This window comes from Charadrius vociferus, unplaced genomic scaffold, assembly GCF_000708025.1.
Source record: "Charadrius vociferus isolate BGI_N301 unplaced genomic scaffold, ASM70802v2 scaffold52, whole genome shotgun sequence".
NCBI classification, from domain to species: domain Eukaryota; kingdom Metazoa; phylum Chordata; class Aves; order Charadriiformes; family Charadriidae; genus Charadrius; species Charadrius vociferus.
Genome location: NW_009647572.1, coordinates 3,250,487 through 3,275,110, shown reverse-complemented (window position 1 = coordinate 3,275,110; position 24,624 = coordinate 3,250,487). Strand labels below are relative to the sequence as shown.

The following is a 24,624-nucleotide window of genomic DNA, read 5'->3' as shown; positions in this document are numbered from 1 at the left end:
TTGTGTTCATTTGTTTCATCCAAAACTAAGCCCTAATCAAGAAGAAAAACACTTCTGTGTTCCTAAGTACCAAAAAGGCTTCTTCAAACCTAGAAAGAGCTGTCTTGTTGCTTTCTGTTCTTCCAAATTTCTTACCAAAAAATCAAGGAAACCAATTATTTAATTTAAATGTCCCCTTATCAAAAGCAAAACAATTCCAAAAATATAGAAATCAAAAATACAAATTCACCTCTCTTATGGCAAATGATATGAATTAAATTATCCCTTGGCTGAATTCTTTGAGACTGAACTGAATGCAAACACCAGCAGGTGGTGCTTACACAAAAATAGGGTGTAGGGTTTTTCCTCTTCAGACTCCACCTCATGAGTAACATCATCTAGTGGTTTACCCTTGCCTTCCATCTGTAGCCAGCAAAAATATGATAGTCCTAGAGCTTTCCCACTGACTTCCTGGCATGCCATGCATCTCTGGCGAATTGATGCTAATGGAGAACATAACACTCTTGACTTTGATGCAGCTCCATTTTCAGAAGTTCTAGGTGAGCTGGGCAGATGATAGACACAGAGAGAACTTGCGAGCCAAATGCTGGTTTGAGCCTACCACTTACTGCTGCACAGCTAAGAAAATGATATGTGTATATTTTCGAGTTGTTACTGGATATTACTAAACTGTGTGCTACTGCGATTGAAGTTCCCATGCCCTCAGCATGGGGAAAAGTTTCCTACCTCTGCTAAGATAGATCCACACTGGGTGCTGTGTGGCTGGGATCCAGCCTTAGGTCTGAGGCTGCACCTAAGTGCATGTTGTAAAGACCTCATTCTCTATGCTCCAAACCCGTTTAACATGCAGTTTACTGACATTTTTGAGTGTGCAGGTACTCAAATGCATTCCAACCACCCTGTTATCACTTTAACAGAAGAGGATAACGCAAGTTGTTTTATGCAAGTTCTTGAACGATTTGTGAGCCTGGTGCGGCTTGTAGATTGTGGACATTCAAGATGTTACAACCATATAATTAATGAGTTACCCCTGGCCATGATGCAGCACGTGAAACTGGAGTTAGGTACATTTATGAGCATAAGAAATCCCAAATTGTCACAGTTAAGTAGTTCGGCCCAAAACAGATCCTTTTAAGAAATCAGCCTGTGTAAATCTGCCAAACTCAGCTGGAGTATGAGCTTTTGAAAAGCCTGTGCTACTTGTTGGTGCAGTTCATTTCAGGCCTGAGCTTTTGAAAAGCCTGTGCTACTTGGTGCAGTTCATTTCAGGCTGTCAGGCCATTCAGAGTAGCACTCCAGAGATGAGAAAACTACAGAGAAGTGTGTGTGTTTAGGGGGGAATTAACACTTTTTAATTAAAAAAAAAAAAAAAAGCAACCCTATTGTCTCATCTTACTGTTGTTGTACTGCTTTGTTCCACATAGCTGCCATTCTCTTCACCCAGTGGAGCATGAATTTTATGAAGGTAATGAGTATCTTTCCAGCCTGCCTGCTGATGCAGATAGAGCAGAGGACTTTGAGTATGAGGTAAGATCACTGGCACACTGCAGCCTCTCTTTCTGTTATTACAGATATGGTATTTGCACAGCTGATAGCTGGCTCCTTTGAGAAAAACAAGAGTGGGAATACTTCTTAAAAAATCAGCACAGAAGACTGTTTTATTTTATACCTGTGTAATGTCACAGGCTTTACTGGGGTTAGGCTACACATGTGAAATGTGAAAGTAGAATTTTGCAGTGGGTGGCTATTCACAAGTCCAAGAGGCTTATTAAACATGTTCTCTCTTTGTCCAGTGAAGACTGTAACTCAGATGCTTCAGTTTTGCAGTTTTAACACTTTAAAGCAAGCCTTTCCAAAACTAAAAATGGTAACTGGAAGCTTAATTGCTTTTTTTGCCCCCTAATTTTAAGGATTAATTGGCCTTGTATCTCATGCCTTAGGGATCAGTCTTCCAGATACTTGGATATATGCTTGAGTGTTTGTAAGATCAGGCTACAACTTTGAAAATGAATATAATTTCTATTACTTGCTCTTTGATATTTGACATTGTAAGTATTGCAATTATAAGAAATTGTGCTCTGTACCACCAATCTCCCTTTGCTGTTAATGCGTTGTACTCTCCAGTGACAAGGGTAGATATGTTTCCAAGTCACTGGGAAATCATTATGTGAGGCTTCCCAAAATGATAATGTGATTGGTGATGTTGCTCTTCATTAGATTTTCATGTCAATATCTAAATAGTCTTCTTTTTTGCCAGTCATTAGCTTTTCATGTTTTCCACTATCATCCAGAAACAAAATATTTCTAGGGGTGGGCATATGAAGCAGATGGTTCCTTTTATTATTAAACAGTGCCGAGTCTTTGCGTAAGTTCAAGTTACTGTATTTTAAATAAGAGTGATTATAAATAATTAAATATCTTTAATGCGAGATTAAAAATATCCTATCCTCCTGTTTGTTCTACCTTAAGAAACCTTTTTAAGGGTTTCATATAACTGGTTGACATTTGGAAATGAAATGAATGGCGAAAGCTTTGGCAAATATGCAGTGTGTTCACTTTTATCATGTCTTTAGCAGCTAAGACGCTCTATTGCAAGTTCAGCCCATTGTTCTTTTCTTTTAGCAGCCTGGGGAATCTGAAATTCTTCCCTCAGGAAGCAGAACAATCAAATAACATCTACTTAGTGAATTTCACTCAGAACAAGCAAACTTTTATTTGAACTCCTCAGAAAATCATTGCTAGGGATTAGTGAAATCATCATTTCTTCCCAGTTGGCTTTTGGTGTGATATCTCACAGCACAAGAGTCTCAGAGCTTAAGTTCTGTTTTGACTCCCCATATGTAATGTAATATTAAATTTCTCTGTCAAGTGTGTTTGTTTATGGTACTTTTTCCTTAAATGTAATAGAAACTATTTTTCTAGTAATATTTAAATAAGTTAGTCATGTAAGCATCTAGAAAGAACGTTAAAAAATAATGGTGAGATAAAACCAGGTTTTCACCATTTGATGAGAACATTAGTGACATATTAAAATACTAACAGTTTTCAAATTTGTAAAGAGACTACCTGGCGGAATCAAGTCCTCTTTATGACCATTATTAATCCCTAATAATAGCTGGCGTAAGTATTGTGACAATGGCAAATGCTTGGGCAGGTTCTCAGTTGCCTGTAATCGCTACTAATCACACCATCATAGTCATTAATTTGCTGTCAGCTGTGATTCAGTTGCCCAAGGCAATTTCACTGAGTGACTGCAATAAAGTGTTTCATGTGAAATTTAAATAGGGAAGGAACCGTCTAGCTTCCTTTGAGAAGCATGCTTTCTACTAAATATGAAACTTTTGAAAGAGAAACAAGAATATCTCGTAGCCTTTAACTAGCAGAGCTCTAAACTTGAAAGACATTCCAAAAATTTAAGCCCATATGGTAATATTATGATTTAGGTTACTCACTGGTTCTATTCTCTGTTATTTGACGTTCTTATAAGACATTATTAAGCTCCCTTGCCGTAACTAGTTAGGTGAAACAATTGAGAGCACTGTTCCCAGAGATCTATATCTCCATCCAAAAAAAAGTCTCATAGAGGACGGAGTCAAAAGGGATTTACTGGCTGTTGTTGCTGACCCAGGGGAGAAGCAGCAGGACAGTGAGCACAGGCTATAGTCCAATGCTGTCAAGTTCTCTACAACAGTATTGGCTTCGGTGTACCCTGCTGTGGCCACTCAGTCCTACGCTTGCCTTGATGTTTTCTGGCCCCTCAGTTATGCCAGCATTACTTTTTGTGAAACAGAACTGAGAAGTAATTTAAAAAAAAAAAAAAAAAAAAAGATTTTTAGAAGGGTTATTTTTAACCCAGCCCAGCTGCCTAGTCTAATTTCCAGCATAGCTCCCATAGCTCCACAAGCTGCTGTGCTGTGGCAGCAGCATCAGGGAAGGAAAAAACGCCCAAGCATTTGGGAAGACAACAACTTTTACTGTCATCCAGCATCTAAGGGTGAAAGCAGCAAGAAGAGAGGGTGCTTATGACACTGCGAGCTGCAGGGTGGGTGAAAGAAGCACAGAGCCTTCTCTATCTCCCACCATTCGATTTCTTCTATGTTTAGGGGAAAGAGGTTTATTGTCATTACTGTGCTTTCTGTAGGAGGAGGATTGTATCAGTGGTCCCTGATTTTATCATTTGGCTTTTTTTCATAACAAGTTTCCAGTGTGAACCTTAGCTAATCACACACAGCAAAAAACCTACCTGATGTCAGGAATATGGTCCTGTTTCCAAACTGCACATTAGTGTTCCCATTGTATTAAAAGGATAGAGATAAGCACCTCACGGGTCTCCATGGCAATCTTAAAAATTTTTAAATGGATTCAAAGCAAAACCTGAGATTTCAGAAAGGGATTGCAACAAGATTGGTTCTTATTGTCCAAAAAGGCCAATAGCATCCTGGCTTGTATTAAAAATAGTGTGGTGAGCGTCCCCCTGCACTCAGCACTGGTGAGGCCGCACCTCGAATACAGTGTTCAGTTTTGGGCCCTTCACCACAAGAAAGACATTGAGGTGCTGGAGCATGTCCAGAGAAGGGCAATGAAGCTGCTGAGTGGTCTGGAGGACAAGTCTTACAAGGAGTGGCTGGGGGAAGTGGGGTTGTTTAGTCTGGAGAAAAGGAGGCTGAGGGGAGACCTTATCGCTCTCTACAACTACCTGAAAGGAGGTTGTAGTCAGGTGGGGGTCGGTCTCTTTTCACAAGTAATGGGCAACAGGACAAGAGGAAATGGCGTCAAGTTGCGCCAGGGGGCGTTTAGATTGGATATTAGGAAAAATTTCTTCACTGAAAGGTTTGTGAAGCATTGGAACAGGCTCCCCAGGGAAGTGGTTGAGTTGCCATCCCTGGAGGTATTTAAAAGATGTGTAGATGTAGTGCTGAGGGACATGGTTTAGTGGTAACTTGGCAGTGCTAGGTTAATGATTGGACTTGATGATCTTAAAGGTCTCTTCCAACCAAAATGATTCTATGATTCTAAGATAGTGAGCAGAAAGAGAACTAGAGCAACATCTCGTCGTTTCCTAGAAATGGTTTGTAAGTGAAGAATGCATCGGTTCTGAGCCACAAATGCAAAATACTTAGCCAAATTAGGATGTAAGGAAATAAGATGACTAGCGACTGAGGTGCTGTAAACAAGAATGTCTTCCAAGAAAGGAAATATCCTGGAAAGCTTTGATCAGCTTGGAACTTGCTTACAGATATGTGCTGGCATTTAAGTACCTGAGTTACTACCATAAGAAACAAACAGCAGGATCGCATATGATAGCCAGCACTGGGGATATGGACTTAGGCTTGCCAGTGGATTTGGTAGGATTAGACACTTACAAGACTCTTCTACTCCATTTGTAAGCTAGAAAAACCCAGTGGGTTGTGCTCAGATTGTCACAGCGCAATAAACTCAAGTATGAGCCAATTGTCTTGGAAGGATGAACTCCCTGGGAGGCTCATTAGGCTCCATACAGTACCACACTTTAAACAAATGTCTAGGAAGATGACGAAGCTGGGGGATTGCTGATAGCCAACTTGAGCATTCTTATGTTGCTGCTGCAAAAACTTGTTCTAAAAGGAATCCAAATTGTTGGTAGATATTGAGACAGGGGTCAGAGCCAGCACTAGTCAGGCTTGGCAGAAAGAGATCAAAAGATTTGCAATTCTGGCATAGCCAGATACCCCTGAGGACTTTTAAGATAAAGCAGGAATTGACCAGTTTGTAAACGCTCAGTTGGACTTGCAGTCAGTGTCACTGACAGAGAGCCAAAGAAATTCAGGACAAACCCACCCAGTCTGGCTGTGGGTGTCTGTTGCGCTGCTGGAATTACATCATGTGATGTTAGAGTATACATCACACTGTCTAGTGCCACTGAGGTGAAAGGACTAAAACCGTCACAGCTGTCAGTAAATCTGTGTTAAACTTGGCTCTAAAATTTGTCCCACAGATTTGTCCTTGTAAGAAGAGCAGAGGATACTGGTGCTAGTGAGGAGTAAATAAGCTAATGGATGTGCACTTCTTTAATAATATTTCTGAACCTACTATCTAGGAGAGAGAAGCAGTGTATACTTGGTTTGGAAAGTTGGCCTTATATACAGAAATTAAGGGGACGAAGTCAGTTAAATGATGGAACAGTGAAAAAATTGGTCAATACCCTCTGTCCCCCCACAAAGAATATTGTAAAGACAAAGCTGGATGAAAGAAAGCATCACCGATGCCTGGTCCTACATATTCAGTCTGAGGAGTCTGCCTTTCAATAAGAGGGGCAGAAGAAAATAAGATGTTACAAGCAAGCACGAGCAGGTAGTGTCATTTAGTCAACAGGTCCTTTTCCAAGGGCAGAGACTTTTCATCCCACCTGTGTACTGAAGTAGCTTTTGAGCAAAAGTAAAATGGGAGGTGATTTGTTTCTGCTGTGAGAGACAATATCTCTGGTGAATTACAGCTTTTAAAATCTCGTATATCTGAGATAAGAAAAGGTTCTTGTTTCTAGCTGAATGCTTCTTACAAAGAGCAAAAGTAGACATCCTTGAGATGGAATAGCAGTGGGTCGAAGTAAATGTTGTTGCATGTATGAGGAAGAGTAGACTGAAGTGTGCTCTCAGTATTGAGGGGGTTTTTTGGAGGGAGGTTGGGTGTTAGTTTATGTGGATGTGCGAGGGAGAGCAGCATAATTGCTTAAAAGACTTTCCAGGTCCGATTGTTCACTTTTTAGGCAGAGGCACAAGTGATTGCTTCAGTACAACGATACAGCTTTCAGGAGCCTGGAAAACCACATCAACGATCCCACATGCCAAGATTAGCATTTTCAGAGTGGAAAAGGCAGAATGGCAGCCATTGCGTTAGCCTGCCTGTGTCTGATGACTACAGTTCCAATGCAAGCAAGTGCTGACAGATTGGGGCAATATTAATACTAGTACCTGGGAGGAGTTGCTACGGGTTGAATTGATCCTATATGAAATTACCAGGTACTGTGATACTCTTCACTTAAGGTTTTAGAAACCATTGAGCTTCTTTATTGTACTTTTTTTTTCCTCAAAATTTAGTGCATGTCAGTAAATCAACAGACAATCCCACGAGGCATGTGCAGGTGAAATCTTTCTGTGGTCAGCTATTATGAAGCCTTTTGTGTCCAGACAATGAAAGGGTCAGAGGTACTGTAAGAAACAGCAGCCACAAAAGAGTGTAGTAACAGGATCTTGAGAAAAAGCCATGTGAGATTTTTCCCACCTGATGCCTCCGTGAAACTTGGAGGGTGAGCTAGAAACTACACACCTGCCATTTTGATTCCTCCTATGCTCTGGAAAATAGGGTTTCTGGAAATTAGAAGATTCATGTGAAAGAAGTTTGACTCCATCATCAATATCTCTACTAAGCAGAGCAACCCATAGCTCTTCGAGGGTTGGTTAATACTCTTCAGTTCATGTTCTGCTTTGTACACCGAAGGGACAGATTTTCAGTCAGAATAAGGAAATATATGTGTGTGTATGCGTGTTGAATGTAAGTGCTAATTTATGGTTATGCACAGCCGTTCATTTAAATGTTTTGATAAGTATTTGTGCTCATAAATCTGTTAACTGTAAATGTAGATTAGTCCTTTAAGTTTACTGCTGGCCTGATCCAAACCCACTGAAATTGCTGTTTCCTATTAACCTGAGCATTTCTGGTTCAGCTGCTGTCAGCTGTTTTCACAAATGACTCAAAATGAGCCTTGAAGAGAAGAAAGCTAGAAAACTTTGGGAGTCGGCCATGACTAACGTTTTGTGTAGACCTCTTTTCACTGAACACTTAAAACTCCCATAGGGGAGAATTTTCTCCTGTTCTCTTTGTTTCTCTTCCCGTATCTCAGTATTGCAGCAGATGTAATGCATTGGTTTACTCTTCCAGTAACACTCATCCCATCGTGGCGAGAGAAGGTTGGTATTTCAGGTGCAAATTCGAATTTCCTGTTTCTGCGACATGACAGTTTTGAAGTGATCAATTTTATTGGTGTGTTTTCTGTTCAGAACAAAAGAACGAGTAATTCTGTTCAGATTAGCAATCTGAGTGAGGCTGTTTATCTGAATAAAGTTACTTCAATGTGTAAGTATTTGTGGATTGAGGCTCTCGTGGGCCACTAAAGTGTGGTCTCCAGTGACTTTCTGAAAGGTCCACCTCTGCTGTAATGGGCCAAGAGAGACCTGCCTGCCCTGTGAATTCATGTTTAAGGTCTTTTCAACACATGGATTATTTAACCAGTAAACCAAACAGATCTGCCTCTCTTGTAAATACATATTTAGGGTCTTTTTAACATGAGGATTACTGAGCTGATAGCCTGTAACAGCTCCCTTCAGAGCTGTGATAGCCTGCAAACACCCCTGTGCGAGCATTACAGGCACTTGCAGCAAGGCAATTGGAGCTCCTGCTTCAATTGCTAACACCTGAATAAACAGTTTTTATGGAAACAGCTTCTGTGCACACGCTGCCAGCGCTTCTGATCACTGCAGTCAAGCTCTTTTGTTTTGTTACCTGAAGACTGTTTCTGTACAAGGAAGCTAACCCAGAAGATGGGTGTGTAACCATCAAAACGGAAAACATTTCTGAGATAAGAGTTTTCCAGAAATTCCTTACGTGTAGCATAGAATTTCTCTGTACAGCTATTAAGTCATGGGTTTTAATTTAATCATATAAAGGGGTGAGAGAGAGAGAAAAATCCTGTTCTGGATGGGGATCACTCCAGTCAATTCCAGCCATGTTCAAGTAGGATGACAGTGATGTGAAGGAGCAGAACCACTGTCATCCCTCCCTGATTTCCTATTATGTTGTGCGTGTTTCTTCTGTATTTTCTACTGCGATTGGATTCTTTTTTTCCTGAACTTCTTAAAACTTGAGATGAATCAAAAAGAGCCTTTAGCGAATAAAAGGCAGGTTTTGGATTCAGCAACCACCAGATGTAATTTAAAAGAGAAGGCTTCAGGAAATAAGGATCCTAATAGACACGTGGGCATTGCAATGTAGGAGAGCTGAAATGGTGGACAAGGTTGTGTCTTTCCATTGTCATCAGACGTGGCTGGTGTGGTAAGGGGAATGTGGAAAGGCTTGCTGGTAAATGTGGTGTAGATTTTCAGTGGAAAAACAGATACTTCTCACTTTATATGTGAGCAGATACGTGCCTTGCCTCATGCAGCTGCTGTTGTTGTGGAGGGACTGGTCCAACAGCTTGGAGTGTGCTTGGATAAATCGGGACTTACTGTATTATGGTTATTTTCTGACCATCAGTTCGTAACTGACTGGTGGTTATGGCTGAACCATGGATGCCCCATGGCATAGAGACATTTTACTGACACCATTTTTCTGATTTTTCATGGCAATTCTTAATATTATATAGTAGCTGCTGTTAAGTATCATAAAGGAAGTGAACAGGTATGTGTGTGCCTGTGACTGGTGGTCTTGGTTGCTGAGGAAAGCCTTTCTGGTTTGTGGGATCTTGGGGTAGTTTGTTTTTCTATTCCTACGTGTCATATCATACAAATCCAGAGAAAAAGATGGACTGTATTCTAAAGCTACTGATTGGAAAGCTTGTGAGGAAGTCTCGTGGACTACTAAACAGGTCATTAGAATTGTTTCAGTTGGACCTGAGAAAACAATACAATGATCGGGGCTTCTGAAACCCTTCCTCTAGATTTTTTCCTTTGAACTCGAAAGGAGTTCTGAGCTGCTAACACCTGGTCTGGGATCCAGCTGATTGTCACTACAGACTGAAAATCAAAAAGACCGCAGTTAAAATGGAGAAGAGGCATTGGAATATTTTGTTCTGTAATACTTTGAATAACACTGTGTAATAATTAAGATGAGACTCTTTCAGCATGCATTTGGCATACTACCACATAAGATTATGTATTTCACTGGCATTTTTATTTTTAAAATGCCTGGGGATTTAAGTCAGCATAAGTTACACATAGACAGTAATAAATATGTAATTTCTCCCTAACTGCGGCCAATTGTACATGTAAATGAGCAAAATAGTGGCAAAAAGGGAGCAGTCCTTTTCTTTTACGTTTCCGTCTGCCTTTTAAGAATTGCAGTCACTTTTCAAGTATCAATTAAACTTAAAACCATTCCACTGAGGTTCTTCAGTGTGACTATGTCCTGCCTTGCTGCAGGAATTCACGGGCAGGTGAACTAAGGACAGTCATATTGAGAGACCTGCCAAGTCAGTCAGTGACAGAACTGGCAGTAAAACCCAGGAGCCTTTAGTTGTAATGCGTCTCTTTTTTGGCCATCAAATCACTTTTCTTCTTTGGTAGTGATTGGATCATTTAGATGGAGTAGGATGTCAGGGTAGTTTCTGCCACAGTTGTTTGTTAATTTTGAGTGTGTTACTGTATATCATCACCAAATTCTGACATTCAAAGCAGATGAAGTTGCTGTCGTCTCACCTCCCCCAAGTAATGAATATCCCAATTTAGGGATTTGAGTTGTGTCCACAACTACAGAGGATCATGAGAGAATGGGGAGAAAAAGGCTCAAAACCGACATGGGCAAATTTATCAAAGTTATTACCATTTATTGTGTTTTAAAACAGGAGGAAGATGTATCAAGTCAGTGATATTCATTTTGTTTCATGATTTCATAAAACAAACACAGGGTTACTCCTTACTTCACCTGAAAGCTAATAAAAATTCTTCCTTGTTGTCAGAGCTTATGTTTTTCCAGGAAAATGAAGAAAAGTGACCTTAGTTCAGCAGCACTTTATTGTTGGGGAACATTAGAACATATGCTATGTGTTATTTGCTCAGTGAAGGAAGAGAAAGGTGCTGGCAATATTTTCATATTTATGGAAATCTGTGGATTGTAAATCTTCTGTTTTGGAGAAATGCTTTGTTTAGACAGTTTTTATACTATTACACCACATACCTCCATATATGCTTTACAGTGAAAATGTTTCTAAGGGGTTTATTAATACTATTTTTCATATGCCTTCTGCTTGAAAGTTTGTGTGGTCTGTCTTGGAGGACATGGAATCTAGCTATACAGACAAAAGATGGGAGAAAATAATTTCTTTTACATATTCTTTTAAAAATAACCTAAGTCACGTGAACCAGCTTATTATAATGTCACTATTTTAAAGCACAGTATCCTAGGAAATTCAAGAGCTCAGGAAGCAAGGGCTGAATCCCCCTAGCAAGAGGGAACCTTTTACAAGAAAATGGACTTTAAACAAGGTTTCAATATTATGCGTGCTGGGCCTTCAGTGGAGAAATCAAAAAAAGCAGGAGAGGTCTTTTCTCTGAAAGTTTGCTTTTTTATTTAATGAGGCAGCTCTTCAAAGAGAATGTGATAGTCATTCCTGGAGGGCATGGTTTGGTGAGCAGGAATACAGGTGAAGCTGTATTGTGCATCAAAAAAGCAGATGATGAGTTTGCTTTGTATTTCATCTCATGATTTCGTCAATCTATACAAGTATGTGTTTGGGGGTGGAGGACATTTCCATGTGCGACAGAAGTTTGAACAGCTGAAACTCAGCATGGATATGGTGCCCATAGACCTCATTTTGATGCCAGGAAAATAAAAATGTGGTTTAAAAGTCATTGCCTATTGCTTCATGTGTTTGATTTATAGGCACATGTATGTGATTAAAATTTGCACATTTTAACTATACATATTTTAATATGTATGTATCTCAAAGTAAACAAGAGCATGGACCGGGTGGAATTTTAGATTAGTGCTTTCTAAGAATTTCTAATTTTGTAAGCTCAACTTTAAATTTAGCTTTTTTGTAGTGTTATGCCTTTACTGTGTCTGAAAGTCATAAGCTGAATTACAGGAAGCTATATTTCTCACAGCTGTCTCAAACTGAAAAATTATGTTTTCAACTTGATTTTAATTAATATTCCAAAACAGCCTTCGCACAGTTGTAGATCAAGGCTGTCCAAACGTGTGGAATTGTAACTGGTTAGGAGTTTGAATCTACAGCTACATGTTCTGCTGTCCAGATAAATGCTCACTGCAGCAGATGTTAGCACATCTGTTATGCCTCCCCATTTCGATTGGCTGCCTGGGTGTTTAGAAAGTGCTGATGAGGCAGATAAATCTTCTGACATGTTTCTGGCCCAAAGCAGGCAGGCAGCAGTAATAATGATGTTTACAGAGCCAAGTGCTGGGCAGAAACATTTTGAAATGCAATAAAAATAAAGTATGATTTTACCTGCAATAGGTGAAATTTATAGTGAAAAGTAAAAGCTAATTATGCCAAGTGATTCTCAGCTGATTTGAACTGCAGCTATGACAACCCATAAACCTCTGGACTTCATGTATCTAAGGTTTGTTGGCTAGAAGAAGGTACCTGCTGCAGTTTAGAAAGAGGTCTGAGCTATGAAAGGGCTCTTTAATAAATTTAGGAGAGTTGGGAATCAGGTTTAGAAACAGCGGCGGCATAAGTGTTTTTTGGAAGGGGAAGAGCTATCTACCAGGAGCTTGAAGTTTCTGATCTTACCATAATTGTTACTTTCAACAGGTTTTCTTCTACCCCTTGAAATGTGTCAGATTTGATTTTGTTCATACCACTAGAGTCAAGAAAACTCCAGATATTGAGGTCTTCTCCTGAGAAGGTCCATGATGTATCAAAGAGAACATTCATGGAGAGAAGGACGTATCTGACAGTCTCAAGGGCAGAGTCTGATTTCCAAGTACATCGAGCTTTTGCAGGTGTTGGATCCCTTCCAGACCTTAATCTCCAGTACAATGAATGGCAAACAGAAATGTAGGAGAAGTCACTGTAAAGATTTCAGCACTGAGGTCATGTGCTAATATTGTCTCATTCCCTTCAGTAGACATCACCACTAAATTTTCCAAGTTGCTTTCAAGTACCACTATTTAAAGCAAGTCCAGAAATTTCAGAGAGAGCCTATCATAGAGGGGCAAAGAAGTGGATGCTGATTATATGGCTGATGTAGTTTTAGTTGGTAATACAGTTTATAGTACAGAGTCTGCAACATCTCTGGACAACTCTTCCGGTGTTTGACTACCCTCATAGTAAGAAGCACTTTGCCGATAGCTAATTGGCATTTCCTGAGGTGCAGCTCGCGTCTGTTGTCTCGTGTGGCTGTCACTGTGCACTTACAGGTCTTGAAGGAAGCAATAAGATCTCCTTATTAAGAAGATACTTCTCTTCAAAAGGCTAACCAAATGCAGTTCTCTCAGCCTTCCATCACAGGAGATGTGCTCCAGCCCCCTAATTAATTACTGGACTTCTAGCCAGATGCAGGGTGCTGTATTTCTACCTGATAACCAAAAGCAGGTCGGTTCTAACATTTTATGTCAAAGCCATTTTCGTTGGAAAACAGGTTGGGGAGCAAATTCTGAAAAGCCCCAAGACCAAAAAATATTGACTGGTAAAGTTCAAAGGGTTTTTTTCCCCTTCTCCTCCTACTTAAACGGCTTAGACCACTGATTCCTTAGCTGTACTTCTTATTTTTCAATGTTGAAAGCCAAAGAGTTTCAATAAGGGGGACAAGTTAGGAGCTTTAATGAAAAGTCAGATTTTTTTTCTTCAAATACATGTAATAATAAATCTCTTTCTTTTATTTTTGTCAAAATGGTCCAAAAGCAAAAGACTCCTTTGGAATATAGAGGCTGTGAGCCAATGTGACAGTTTAGTATATTCTCACACAATGCACAATGGAATAGTTACCACGCCAGCCTGCTTATCTCATTTTACCATAAGGTTCAGTTTCTGTTGGTCTGTGCTATTCCCACCTACTTTGTTCAATGAGAAGAAAGTGAGAATGTAGACTCTTAAGATTAGTGAGAAGGAAACCCTTAGCTGCATATCATCAGCTAGTTAATTATACTTTACACTCTTCTCGTATCCTTGCAACTTCACACTTATATCGAGCGAAAGACCGAAAGTGAGGACCAAAGCTGACTGCTGAGAAATACTATGTATAAGCAGTTCATCATGGATCTCTCTGCTCAGAAAGCAAGAATTCATGGTGTTCTCAAGTGCAGAACATACCAGCAGGGGTGTTGGGTCTCAAGCAGGTGAAAACATATATGCATATATAACAAAGGAAAATATATGTATATAGTTACGTACTTCTCACAAATTAGCATTCATACTGCAGCATGGGGAAAGAACAAAAATAAAGACAACAAATAGGGAGGTGGAAGAATTAGGGAAAAAACTAAGACTATGGTTTGTTTGAAATAACGAAGTATGCTGAGGACATTTTACTTTCCAGTACGTATGATCATCCAGACAATAGGGGAAAAATGTTTTTTAATAGCTTTTAGGGTACTTCATGTTTAATACTTCCCATAAGGGTTGATTTTTGGCTTTAAGTTTTTGACAGAGGTCTGAAGATTTGGTACTGTGCATGCTAGCTAAGGGGGAAAACTCAGGTTGAGTGGATGTTTGTGACTTCCTGGAGGATATACTGACGGCTGTTGAGCCTTTTGCAGCCAGGAAGCCTGTAATCTGTCAAGGACTTTTTTCCCCCCTCTTTCACCTCTTTATGAGATACACTCACTGTAAGGTCCACCATGTGTCTTTAAGCTCAAGGCTTAAAATATCCTTTAAAAGCAAGTCAGAGAGGCCACACCAAGACTGTGAGGCCCACAGAATTAAAAGTTGTGTTTATCTCATCCCCATATGCTTAGACCCTTCCTCCCACTGCAACACTAAATTTGTTCATAGCACAGTGATCAAAGGTTTCTCACATTCTCAGTCCAGCTCCATCGTTCACCCAGCCCAACCCGTTCCCCCATCTGCTCTGCAACTCCGTCCTCACCCATTGGGAGTCTCAGCTGACACTTGGGTGTCTTCCTCCTCCCACTCACGGGCATCAGACTGTTACTGATCATCACACATCAGACTGCTGAATATGCACTGGCAGGCTTGCCATGCCTTAACTTACTCCATTGTTTGATTTCCTACATGGAAGCGTAGTGGGCACCAAAAATTTTCTCTCCAGAGCTGTGGGGAGAGAGTGAATTCCCATGTCCAGTGGAGCTTCTTTATTATGAAAGGATTCATCAGCTACCGGGCCAAATTCTGCTCCCACGGTTGCAAGATGGTATTTTATTAATAGGTGCCTATATGTCAGCATATTCATTCTGTTTTTTTCTGCTACTACTTTTTCTTTTTTTTCTTTATTTCTTTTTAGCACTGGTATCATTGTCTACAGCATCCTGCTGTCCCAGAGCATTCTTTGTCTGGACACAAAGCAGCATGTGGCTCTAAGTGTAGCTATAAAGCAGGGATCAGCAGGAAAGTGATTTTGGTTTTAAATATTTCCCATTCTATGTCGTATTTGCTTTTAGATTATGCATTTGAGAAATGTTTGCTGATATTTTTCAGTTCTGCTTTGATGTAAACAAATCTTGTGTCAGAGATTCTTAAACCTAACCAGGCTTCAAAAAAATGAGGATTAAATGAGACTTCATCCTATAAGGTGGAGCCCCCACCCTTTGGACAGAGCATTGTTTTTCCCCACCATGTGAAATGGAGATAACCCTCTGTTTCTTTGTGGTAAGCTACCAACCAAATCCATTCTGGCAAATCTGACACCCAATGTGATTTGTCCTTTTCGATGCTGTTTATGAGAAGTCAGGACAGTCTTCTGTCAAAATTGATAAGTGAGAAGGCAGTGGGGAATGCAATTTTATTTGTAACAGCACAGCTGCCAGCAGTTCCAGCTTGTTTACATCTAGGCTGGCTCTGTCTTGCTCCACAGCTTTTCTATTTCCATCCAAATAGCCCCCGAGTACATTGTGGATGTGCCTGTCTGTGTAAAATCTGCATAAGGAACATACTGGGAGTGTCAGAGAGGGGAAAAAAAAGAACTTATTTCTTTAGGTTATTTTTCACAACTCAAGAATGTCAGTCGCTTTAAAAGCAAAATCTTGAACTCTACCAAATCTCCATAGGCATTTACAGAATGGGTTCTGAAACTAAATTATAATCTGCTAAAATCCTGTGATGCTTGTTACCTTCCGTGGTGAAGGTACCAGAGAAGTTAAGAGGTTTGCTTTTCTAATGAAAGCATTCCTTTTCCGGTGGAAGTGGCCAGTGTTTGTAAATTAAATCCACTACAAACGTTAAAATACAAGTTTATTCATTGTGGAAAGAGTGCAATAGGACCCTGCAGTGACCTGTGAAGGGGAGGGCAGTTTCCTTACACTCTGCTTCATTCTGCTTCGTGCTGAATATTTCTACTACATAGCCTATAATTAGCCTGTGTTACACAGACATTAACTTATTTCCTGGAAAATCCTTTTGACAAGAGAGAGTAACTGTTGATGGTGTTAGGGTAGTTCTCAGGTCTAGGAAGCCTTTGTTTGCCTGCGGTGTTACTTGCCTTTGGTCTGGCAGTCCCAGAATCCCAGGTGGTTTTGATTTTTTTTTATTGGTACACTTAGAAAAGCTGCAGTGATGGGCGTTTCCTCTACATAGTTTCTTCCGTGAGCTGTTTCTTTACAGTAGCCCACCCTAAACACGCAGTTATCGTGGAGGTAATGTGAGAGAGGGGTTTTATGTTTGACTGACCTAATTTACGACAGAGGAACTTTTCTGGCAAACTGAAAATTCTTGTCTCCGTTTGCCATTTCTCTTTTCACAGTTATTAATGAATAATTAGTCTTCTACATGCTTTGTCATTAAAAGGTAGAGTCCAGAGATGGCTGTAAATGTCACCGATCTAGTTCTGTGAATTGTGGGGTCATCTGACACTTCTGTGTTCTCATTATAAGTGTATATCCTATCACTGTGTTTTCAAGACTTGCAGTCATGCTCTTAAGTGAATTGCTTGGTGATTGCCAGGGGAGACTCTCTGCAGTGTAACTGAGCTGCCTGGCACACACTTAAACACAGATATAGACACACTGTATGTACCTATATACACATATACATAAACTTACACACACGTACTACCTACCCTCCACACACACAGACACATGGACACACAACTAAACAAATATTTAACACCAACCCCTAGCCTGAAAACAAAATATCTACCTTAAAAACGAAATGACTTTGTTAAATGTACATTGGAGACACCACAGACTCTCTTCATCTAAAGAGAGATAGGTAGCCCATAGGAAAAAATTAATTTGTCATATCTAAAATAGGTTGTTGTGATGATTTGTACTGGCGCTAGGGTTTACACATCTTTTTTCTGAGTTTCCTCAAATTACTTCTGGTCATTGTTAACTGCTAAAAACTGCCTAGCTAAGAGAGTTGGAAACATGATTTGGGCAAGGTGAAATGTGATACTTGTTTGAAACACCAAGCATCTGTTTTAAGTGTGTAGTCTTACCCGCTGTACATACCCTGACCATTTGTACGTGATAGTCACAACTCCTACTTCTTGGTACAAATTCAGAGTTGAAATAAATGGTGTTACAACAGGAAGTCTAAAGTACACCATTTATTCTGTTGATGATGCTTTTTTGTTGCAAACCCAGGCTGTTGTTTCCTCTGTTTTACACCCGTGCTTATTTGCAACATGCTTTTATGTAACGTGTAATAGCATTCTCATCACTTCTGAGTTTGAGATGAATTTTTCTTTTTAGTAGCTCTGCTCTTAGCTCTCTACCCTCCTAGGACTTCATTAGATTGAACTGTTCCTGTAAGAAGAGCAAAGGCATAGCTCTAGTTCTGTTTGTATTATTTATTTTTATTTCATGAGCAGAATTACTTGCCAATGATGAAGAGTGTGTGGCATTGCAAAAGCCAAATATTATAGAAGGTAGCAATGTAAATGACCTGTGATTTGGTACTCTAGAAAATGTATATCCTTCCAGTCACGTGGAGGAAGAGACCAAGAAAGGGAATGTGATTAGTGAGATGCTGCCAGGATGCTGGTCGTTTGGAGCTGTGCCTGATAACGATCAAGGTGCCTACGTCTTTCTCAGTGATGAGATAAGAACTGCAGAGTTGGGACTACTAAACACAATTATGAGGTTGAGAGCAAGCTTTGCTTGGTTTCCACAGTTTACAGAAACCACAAGCAAGAAGCTGATAAAATTGATCTGCCCTTGCAGGACAACATTTTTCTAGTAACCTTGACAGAAAGTGTGAAAAGAAGCCAAAATTCAGCTATGCATATAAACTGGAGGTTGATTTCACCCATAAAGATGCAGACACAGGACGATACTGAAGAATGAATCTTAATTTTAACGTGTCTGTAGTCCCTGTAGTCCCTGTGCATTTCTGTTTGATGCTTCAGAAGAGTGACATTAGATCAGATGGATGACGGGTTTTTTCAGTATAACCAGTTTATTAAAACAAGTCAGACCTTAATGTACTTTCTCAGTTAATTCTTCATTGAGCTATTCTGTAAGTACTTTGTTCTTGGCCTTTTGTGCTTCATTCATTCAGTTAATCATTCTGTCAATTATGCCATTAGCAAGATGAATATTAAAACAGCTTTTCAGCTAGTACTACAGGTAAAAGGAAAAGCAGAGATAAAAGTTACTATTCTTTTTTAATTTCCCTTTATTATTTTGGGGGTGGTTTTTCTCTTTTTCTTAAAATTTATGGTAAATACTACACTCCTCCATCTTGGAACATTACATATTGCGTCCACTCATTGCATTCAATAAGCCTTGATTTCTTCTGAAAGTGCAGTCAAGGCTAAAACACCGAATTATATGTGTACATTTAACAAAGTCATTTCATTTTAAGGTAGATATTTTGTTTTCAGGCTTGGGGTGAGTGTTAAATATTTGTTTAGTTGTGTCTGCATGTGCCTGTGTGTGTGGAGGGGAGGTAGTATGTGTGAAAGTTATATTACTGTGGGTTTTGTAGATGGAATTTGTCAGCCACCTTAGAGACTTGAGTCAAGATACAGCTCTTTTAGGATGAAGCTCTTTTAGCTCTACATTTTAGGATGAAGATAAAGCATACCTGAATTGCATTGTTTGTTTCACCACACAAGGACTTACCCGGACTGGCAGCTTTTTATCTTTCTTCTGGTGAAGTAGGAATCCTCTCCAGTACACCATGGTGAATTCCTTTTCTAAAACGTATACATGGCTCCTAATTTAAAACCTGGGAATTTCATACTTGTAAACAGCAAAACTTCCCTTCTTCTTTCTGTCTTTTTTTTCCCCCATTCATTCAGGAGTGTTGTTCAAAGGGGAGAGGGAAGAAAGCACAGTGTTTTGGTTTTACAGGCTAGACTATACTGATATATAACCAGCATGAAAAGCTGACATTCTTTACCTCTAAAGATAATGGAGTTAAATGGAACAACGTAGATGCTATTTAATGCTAAGAAATGAAATAGTTTACTATATCATAAAAATAACATGCTTAGGATCCTCTGTCTCGCCATGTCACAAAAATACAAACCCTGAACTATGAATCACAGGTTCTGTTATACTGGACAGTAACACTAATTAAAATTAATTTGGTGTTTGACTATGGCTCGACAGTGAGATGATTTTCTCATTGTAATAAGGACTTAAATGTTAACTGAAATGATCACACATGGTCCATTTAGGAAAAATACTGTTGTGCTTTGATTCCATGCTGTCCCTTCTAATGGTGTTACCAGAGTTCATGGGACCCATTACTCTGATATACTGTACAGGTGAAGGGAACTCAATAGCTATTACGATTTTGATAGTCTCTCTTGGTCCTTTTAGTGGTGTGCAACAATTGCTATAAAGGCAGACAGGGAATATTGGAAGAATGTTGAGTATTTATAATATTTCTACAGTGCCTTTCAAACACTCTGTAATCATTTATTCTTTTACGTCCTGCTACTCTGGTGGTGTTTGCATTGTTTTCTGCTTATAGATAAGGAAAACAAGTCACAAAAAGTTACATGAGGTGACTGCACCAAAACAGTTACAATTGAACAGGGAACAGGGACTTAAAGGTGGAAAACTTCTGGAAACCTGCTAAAAAAATGTCTTATGAGGCAAGATCTTACTAATTTTTTTCAAAGTTATGATGAATTTGAGAAAGTAGGGAAATTTGCCTTCCTCAATATAGAGCATCATCCAGGGAAGAATCCCAAACACATGCGCAGTCATCCAAAATGCACCCAGTAAATATTCAGAAAATTTGCATTTCTTGATCTTGCAACCAGTTGCTTGTATCAATAAGGTTCATCCCCTGTCATTTGTGATGGTAACCTTTTATTAAGGTTTCTTATTAAAGGTTTCCATTCTGGAAATGAGTCAGCGTGTTTCCTTACACAAATAAATTGCAGAGGCGATCGGCAAGTTTCCTTGTCAGTGTAGTCTCAGGAGACTCCCAGTCCTACGCTATCATGTTTGGACGTGAGGTAGCCAAATGCAGAGTTTACCTTTGTCATGCTATAGGAAAATGTTGAATAATTGATTAACTTTTGTTGGTTATGCTGGTCTACAGTACATACAGTAAACTAATCTTACTGCATTTCACAGCCATGAGCGGACAAAAAAGAATAACAGACATAGAATGAGACAAGATGATATTATAGTGTCCAGCAAACTGGACACTAAAGCCTTTAGAGCTGGGGCAGTCTTTCTCTCCTTAAACCCCCATTGCACTAGAGCAGCCCAAGAGTTTCAGTTCTGTGGAAAGAATTCTGTCAATGTCTGAAGGCCAGAGCTCAGCTAGCCTCAACAAAACTTCAAGTGTTAAACAACTGATAAAGGAGGACGTGCTGGAACTTGTTGGCCACAAACCCTGGGAGGAACTAGGTAACAGTGTTGCCTAGAAGGAACAGAGAGGGCTGATCTGTTGAGAGATACAGACTGTAAATTGTGTTGAAAAAAAGATGTGCTAAGGTCCTTGTAGTTTGGGCAAGGAAGGTATGTTAGTATTAACCAACGAGTAAATGTTTAGTGCCTAAAATTAGCCAATCAGTAGAAGACACCCTGCCTTTGCTATGGATATAAGGAACCTAAAAATCCTAATAAATCGCCATCTTGCTTGCATCAAGCCGTGTCCCGTCTCTTCATCGCGGCAAATGTCTTTGCTCATTCTGTGAATATAATAGGTCAAATTCAACAAAAATAATATTATCATAGAAAGCATCAGGGATTCCATGAACTGCTTATTCCCCAGCAGTTCCTGGGCAAGGGACAGATAAGATCTCAAGGTTATTCTGAGTTTCAAAGCCATGCGGTTGCCTCCAAACACTGGAACTTCTTGTGTGGGCTTTTAGAGTCTCCTACCTGAGGAAGAAGGTAGCTTGCTGTTCATTGCAACTAATTGGTATCGAGCTCTAATTTCTTATTTGCCTTATTTCTCACCGGAACAAAAATTTCTTCTCATCACACAGAAGTGTGAGAAGGCAAGACAAAGGATTGGATGATGAGAGAGAGGAAGGAGAACAAAGTGGCAGTAATAATAGGTTGTTTTGGTATTGCCCTGCTGTGTGATGAGAGAGAGGAAGGAGAACAAAGTGACAGTAATAATAGTGCCCTGCTGTGCGCATGGTTCATACACAGTGAAGCGGTCGCTTTAGTGGATGGGACTTCCTGCTTACCAGGCAGTAATTTCTTTACAGATTTCTGTAGGTGAAATAACAGGATGGGTTATAAGGTGAGAGTAAAAGGAAGGTGATGCAGGGGCTGTGTGGCTGTGGGCATTTAACTGAGAACAGAAATGTTTCGGCGGAAATGGGAGAAAAGGGTGAGTGAGGCTGTTTGAGAACTGTGTTGAAGGTGAGGGCAGAAGGATTGTATTTGTGGAGAGGTATTCCAGGTTGGAATCATCCAAATGAAGATGAGGGAGGTTCACAGGCAGTGACGAGGCAGGAGCACATCTCAGCCACAGTGTAAATGAGTTGAATAGTGTTGAACAGGGAGTAGCTAATGCTGACAGAAAGTGGGGAAAGAATTCAAAGGTGTGCATGGGTTAGTAGAGACCACCGGCAGAGTGGTCAGCAAAGAAAAATGGAGCAGAGTAAGCTTCCTATGTGTGCAGTTATTCCAGCACAGGGTCATCAGATGAATAACTCTTGTCAACATCTTCTGGGTGCAGTGCAAAGAAACTTTACCAACTTCCCTCTTAGGCTGTAATCTGTTTTCCAGTGTGTGGAGGGAAAATGTGAAGAGTTCAGAGCTGGTTTTGCCCACAAAAGACTGTTTAAGGATGAACACTGAAGGGTTCATGGTCTGTTCTCTAACAGACCATCAGTTTTACACTTTGTAACCTGGCTTTAAGTAGGAAGACCCACTAAAGCTGCAAACTAATGCAAACTTTTACAAGGTCTCCTTTAACAGCCCTTAACCTCTTTTCAGTGATTCTAGAGGGCCAGCAGCCTCAGTTGATGACATTTATAATCTACTTCTCTACCACTTGAGAGAAATGACAGTATTAACCTGGCCTTCCCTTCCCAAATTGGTGACAGCTCCTTGTTTGGTCTTATGTCTCCTGAGGCTGACAGCCTGTAAACTGGTTTTCTACCACAGAAGCAAATGACAGCCTTTAACTGGGAGCCAGAGGCTATAGCCACTAGTTCATCACTTTAGAGGATGACCAATACAACCAGTTTTCAGTCCTTCAAGAGCATGACCTCCACCTCTTTGCTGTCTTTTCTGAATCTGAAGAAATGAGCTACCTTGGAAATTCGCATCCCAGTCTTTCAAGACAGGATAATCCTTATTCTAATTTCCATGTCTGTCTTTTAACCAAATAATTTATGGCAAAACAGTTTAAAGTATTGTCTTCACTGTGGCAATGCGCTGAAATATTGTTCTGCCCACAGAGAGAAAAGAAGCAGCAAGTCAAAGATTTAGCAATTTGGCATTGATTTCTGTCACTTGGCAGCAGAATACTCTTCGTGTTGAGAGGCGGCTGCCCCCAGAGTGCCCAAAAGAAGGGGAGGCTGTCATCTCCCGAGCTCTCTCCTCAGTCCCTCTCCTTCCACCATCTGTCTGTCAGCACACTTCATGAATCCCCAAATATTGTTTCTCAGAGACTTTTAAAATGCTGAATTTTTAAGACTGTCAGTTCAGTCCCTACGTGCACACACACAAAACCCGAAGAGAAAGCAACTATATGTGTGTGTGTTTGCATGTATCTAAAGGGATTTCAGGGAAGGAAATTACATCCTTACAAATTCATTACTGCTGCCAAACTTACTGTTTCTTCTGTTAAAGACTAGTTGGGAAAAAAACCCACTGAAAAGCATCTGTCACAAAACACAATGTCAAATGCTTCTGACCATGATGGTCCATGTTCTCTGGTGTCTCAGTTGCTGCTCTTCTGTTGAAGTTGTTTCAGATATGCTTGTTATATATAGTTAAATATTGGACTTCTGGGTTTTTGTCCTGAGACATAATTTAATATTTTATGCAAAGTGTTTTTAAGTTTTCCAGAGATGTTTTGTCAACCCTGATTTGTTTGCATGTGACCAGGATGTATCGTGTTTGCTGTAAAAAAGATGTCACGAGGTTAATAGTGTAGATGTGCAGTGGGAAAAAGGCAGTTATCTGGAATGACTTCCATGCAAAGCAAGAGATGTCATCCAACTTCTGCCTCTCACTGAATGAGATATTACTTGAGTGTGTGCTTCAGTTTAGACTGAAAAACATTAAATGTTTATTGGGCCTTTAACACTAAGTACCAGTATCTCAGTTGTAGGTATGTACAGCTTCTAAGTGGCCACAGCCATGCGCAGTCATCAGACTACACAGTCATCAGACTATGCCCCGTGCAGTCATTCAGGAAAGAGGTAATCCCAAGAGTACCAAGTACAGCTCTCACCTCTAAGCTCTGTTACGGGGCAGAGAAACAAAAGCTGTGGCAAGTCAAGCACTGAGCGCAGCCAGGGCTGGTGCTTCCCAGTCAGTGGATATTTGTCACCAGCTGGTTCCCAGAGATGGCTTTAGCAACCCTCTTGGACTCCCAGGATGGAGCCTGTGGGACCATCCTCATTTTCCTCTGCTCTTTCATGCCCTAAATAGTTAAATTATTCTGCTCAATAAGCCAGCACACACTGGAAGGATTCAGTTTTTTTGCAGCGTGAAACATTCATGCAGCTTTGTTGTAACAAACATTTTGAGACAAATCATCCACAAGAACTTCAAGGTCATTCCCAACCAAAGAAATTATGTTCAGAGCAGTCCTTGGGGCCCCTGTCCAGCCTCAGCGCGGGGAGACAGGAGGTTGTGCTGGCAGGACAATGAAAGTCAATGGATTTCAGCTGGTGCACACAGCTCCTCATTTGCCTTGATTTAAAGGTCCCAGTCTCAGTCCTTTATGGTGTATTTAGGCTTCCTTATAGGCCTCCAAGGGACCGCAAGCTTCTTTATTCCTTAAAAGTATACCTTGTTGCTGTAATTGAAGCCATTTTGTTACTGTAATTTCTCCCTAATATTACAGTTCTAGTCAAGTGGTCTTTCCCTCTGGAGGCATCAATTATTATGGGTTTTCAATAGGCCTCCCTCCAGTACACCTACTTTCACTCCCAATGCCAAAATCAGGTCACTGCAATGCTCTTCCCTAATAAAACACAGTCCTGTGTTTCTTCTTTCAAGCCCTATGTATAATATTGTACCGGTGACTAACTCCACTTCTTACCACCCTATTTAAAACTCCTGCCATATTTAAGAAAAACTAAAGAATACTACAGGTTTCATGGTATTTTCTACATTTTCTTAGCTTTC

The 24,624-nt window shown here is 40.1% G+C and overlaps 1 protein-coding gene across 1 annotated transcript in view; it reads left to right on the top strand.

The window, feature by feature from the left end:
• The window catches only part of PDZRN4 (PDZ domain containing ring finger 4), a 105,637-nt gene that overhangs the window by 61,193 nt on the left and 19,820 nt on the right, over positions 1-24,624 (top strand). The window contains exon 3 of the mRNA XM_009880854.1: positions 1,425-1,527. Coding sequence (XP_009879156.1) covers positions 1,425-1,527 — 103 coding nt within the window. The remainder of the gene's footprint in view (positions 1-1,424; positions 1,528-24,624) is intronic.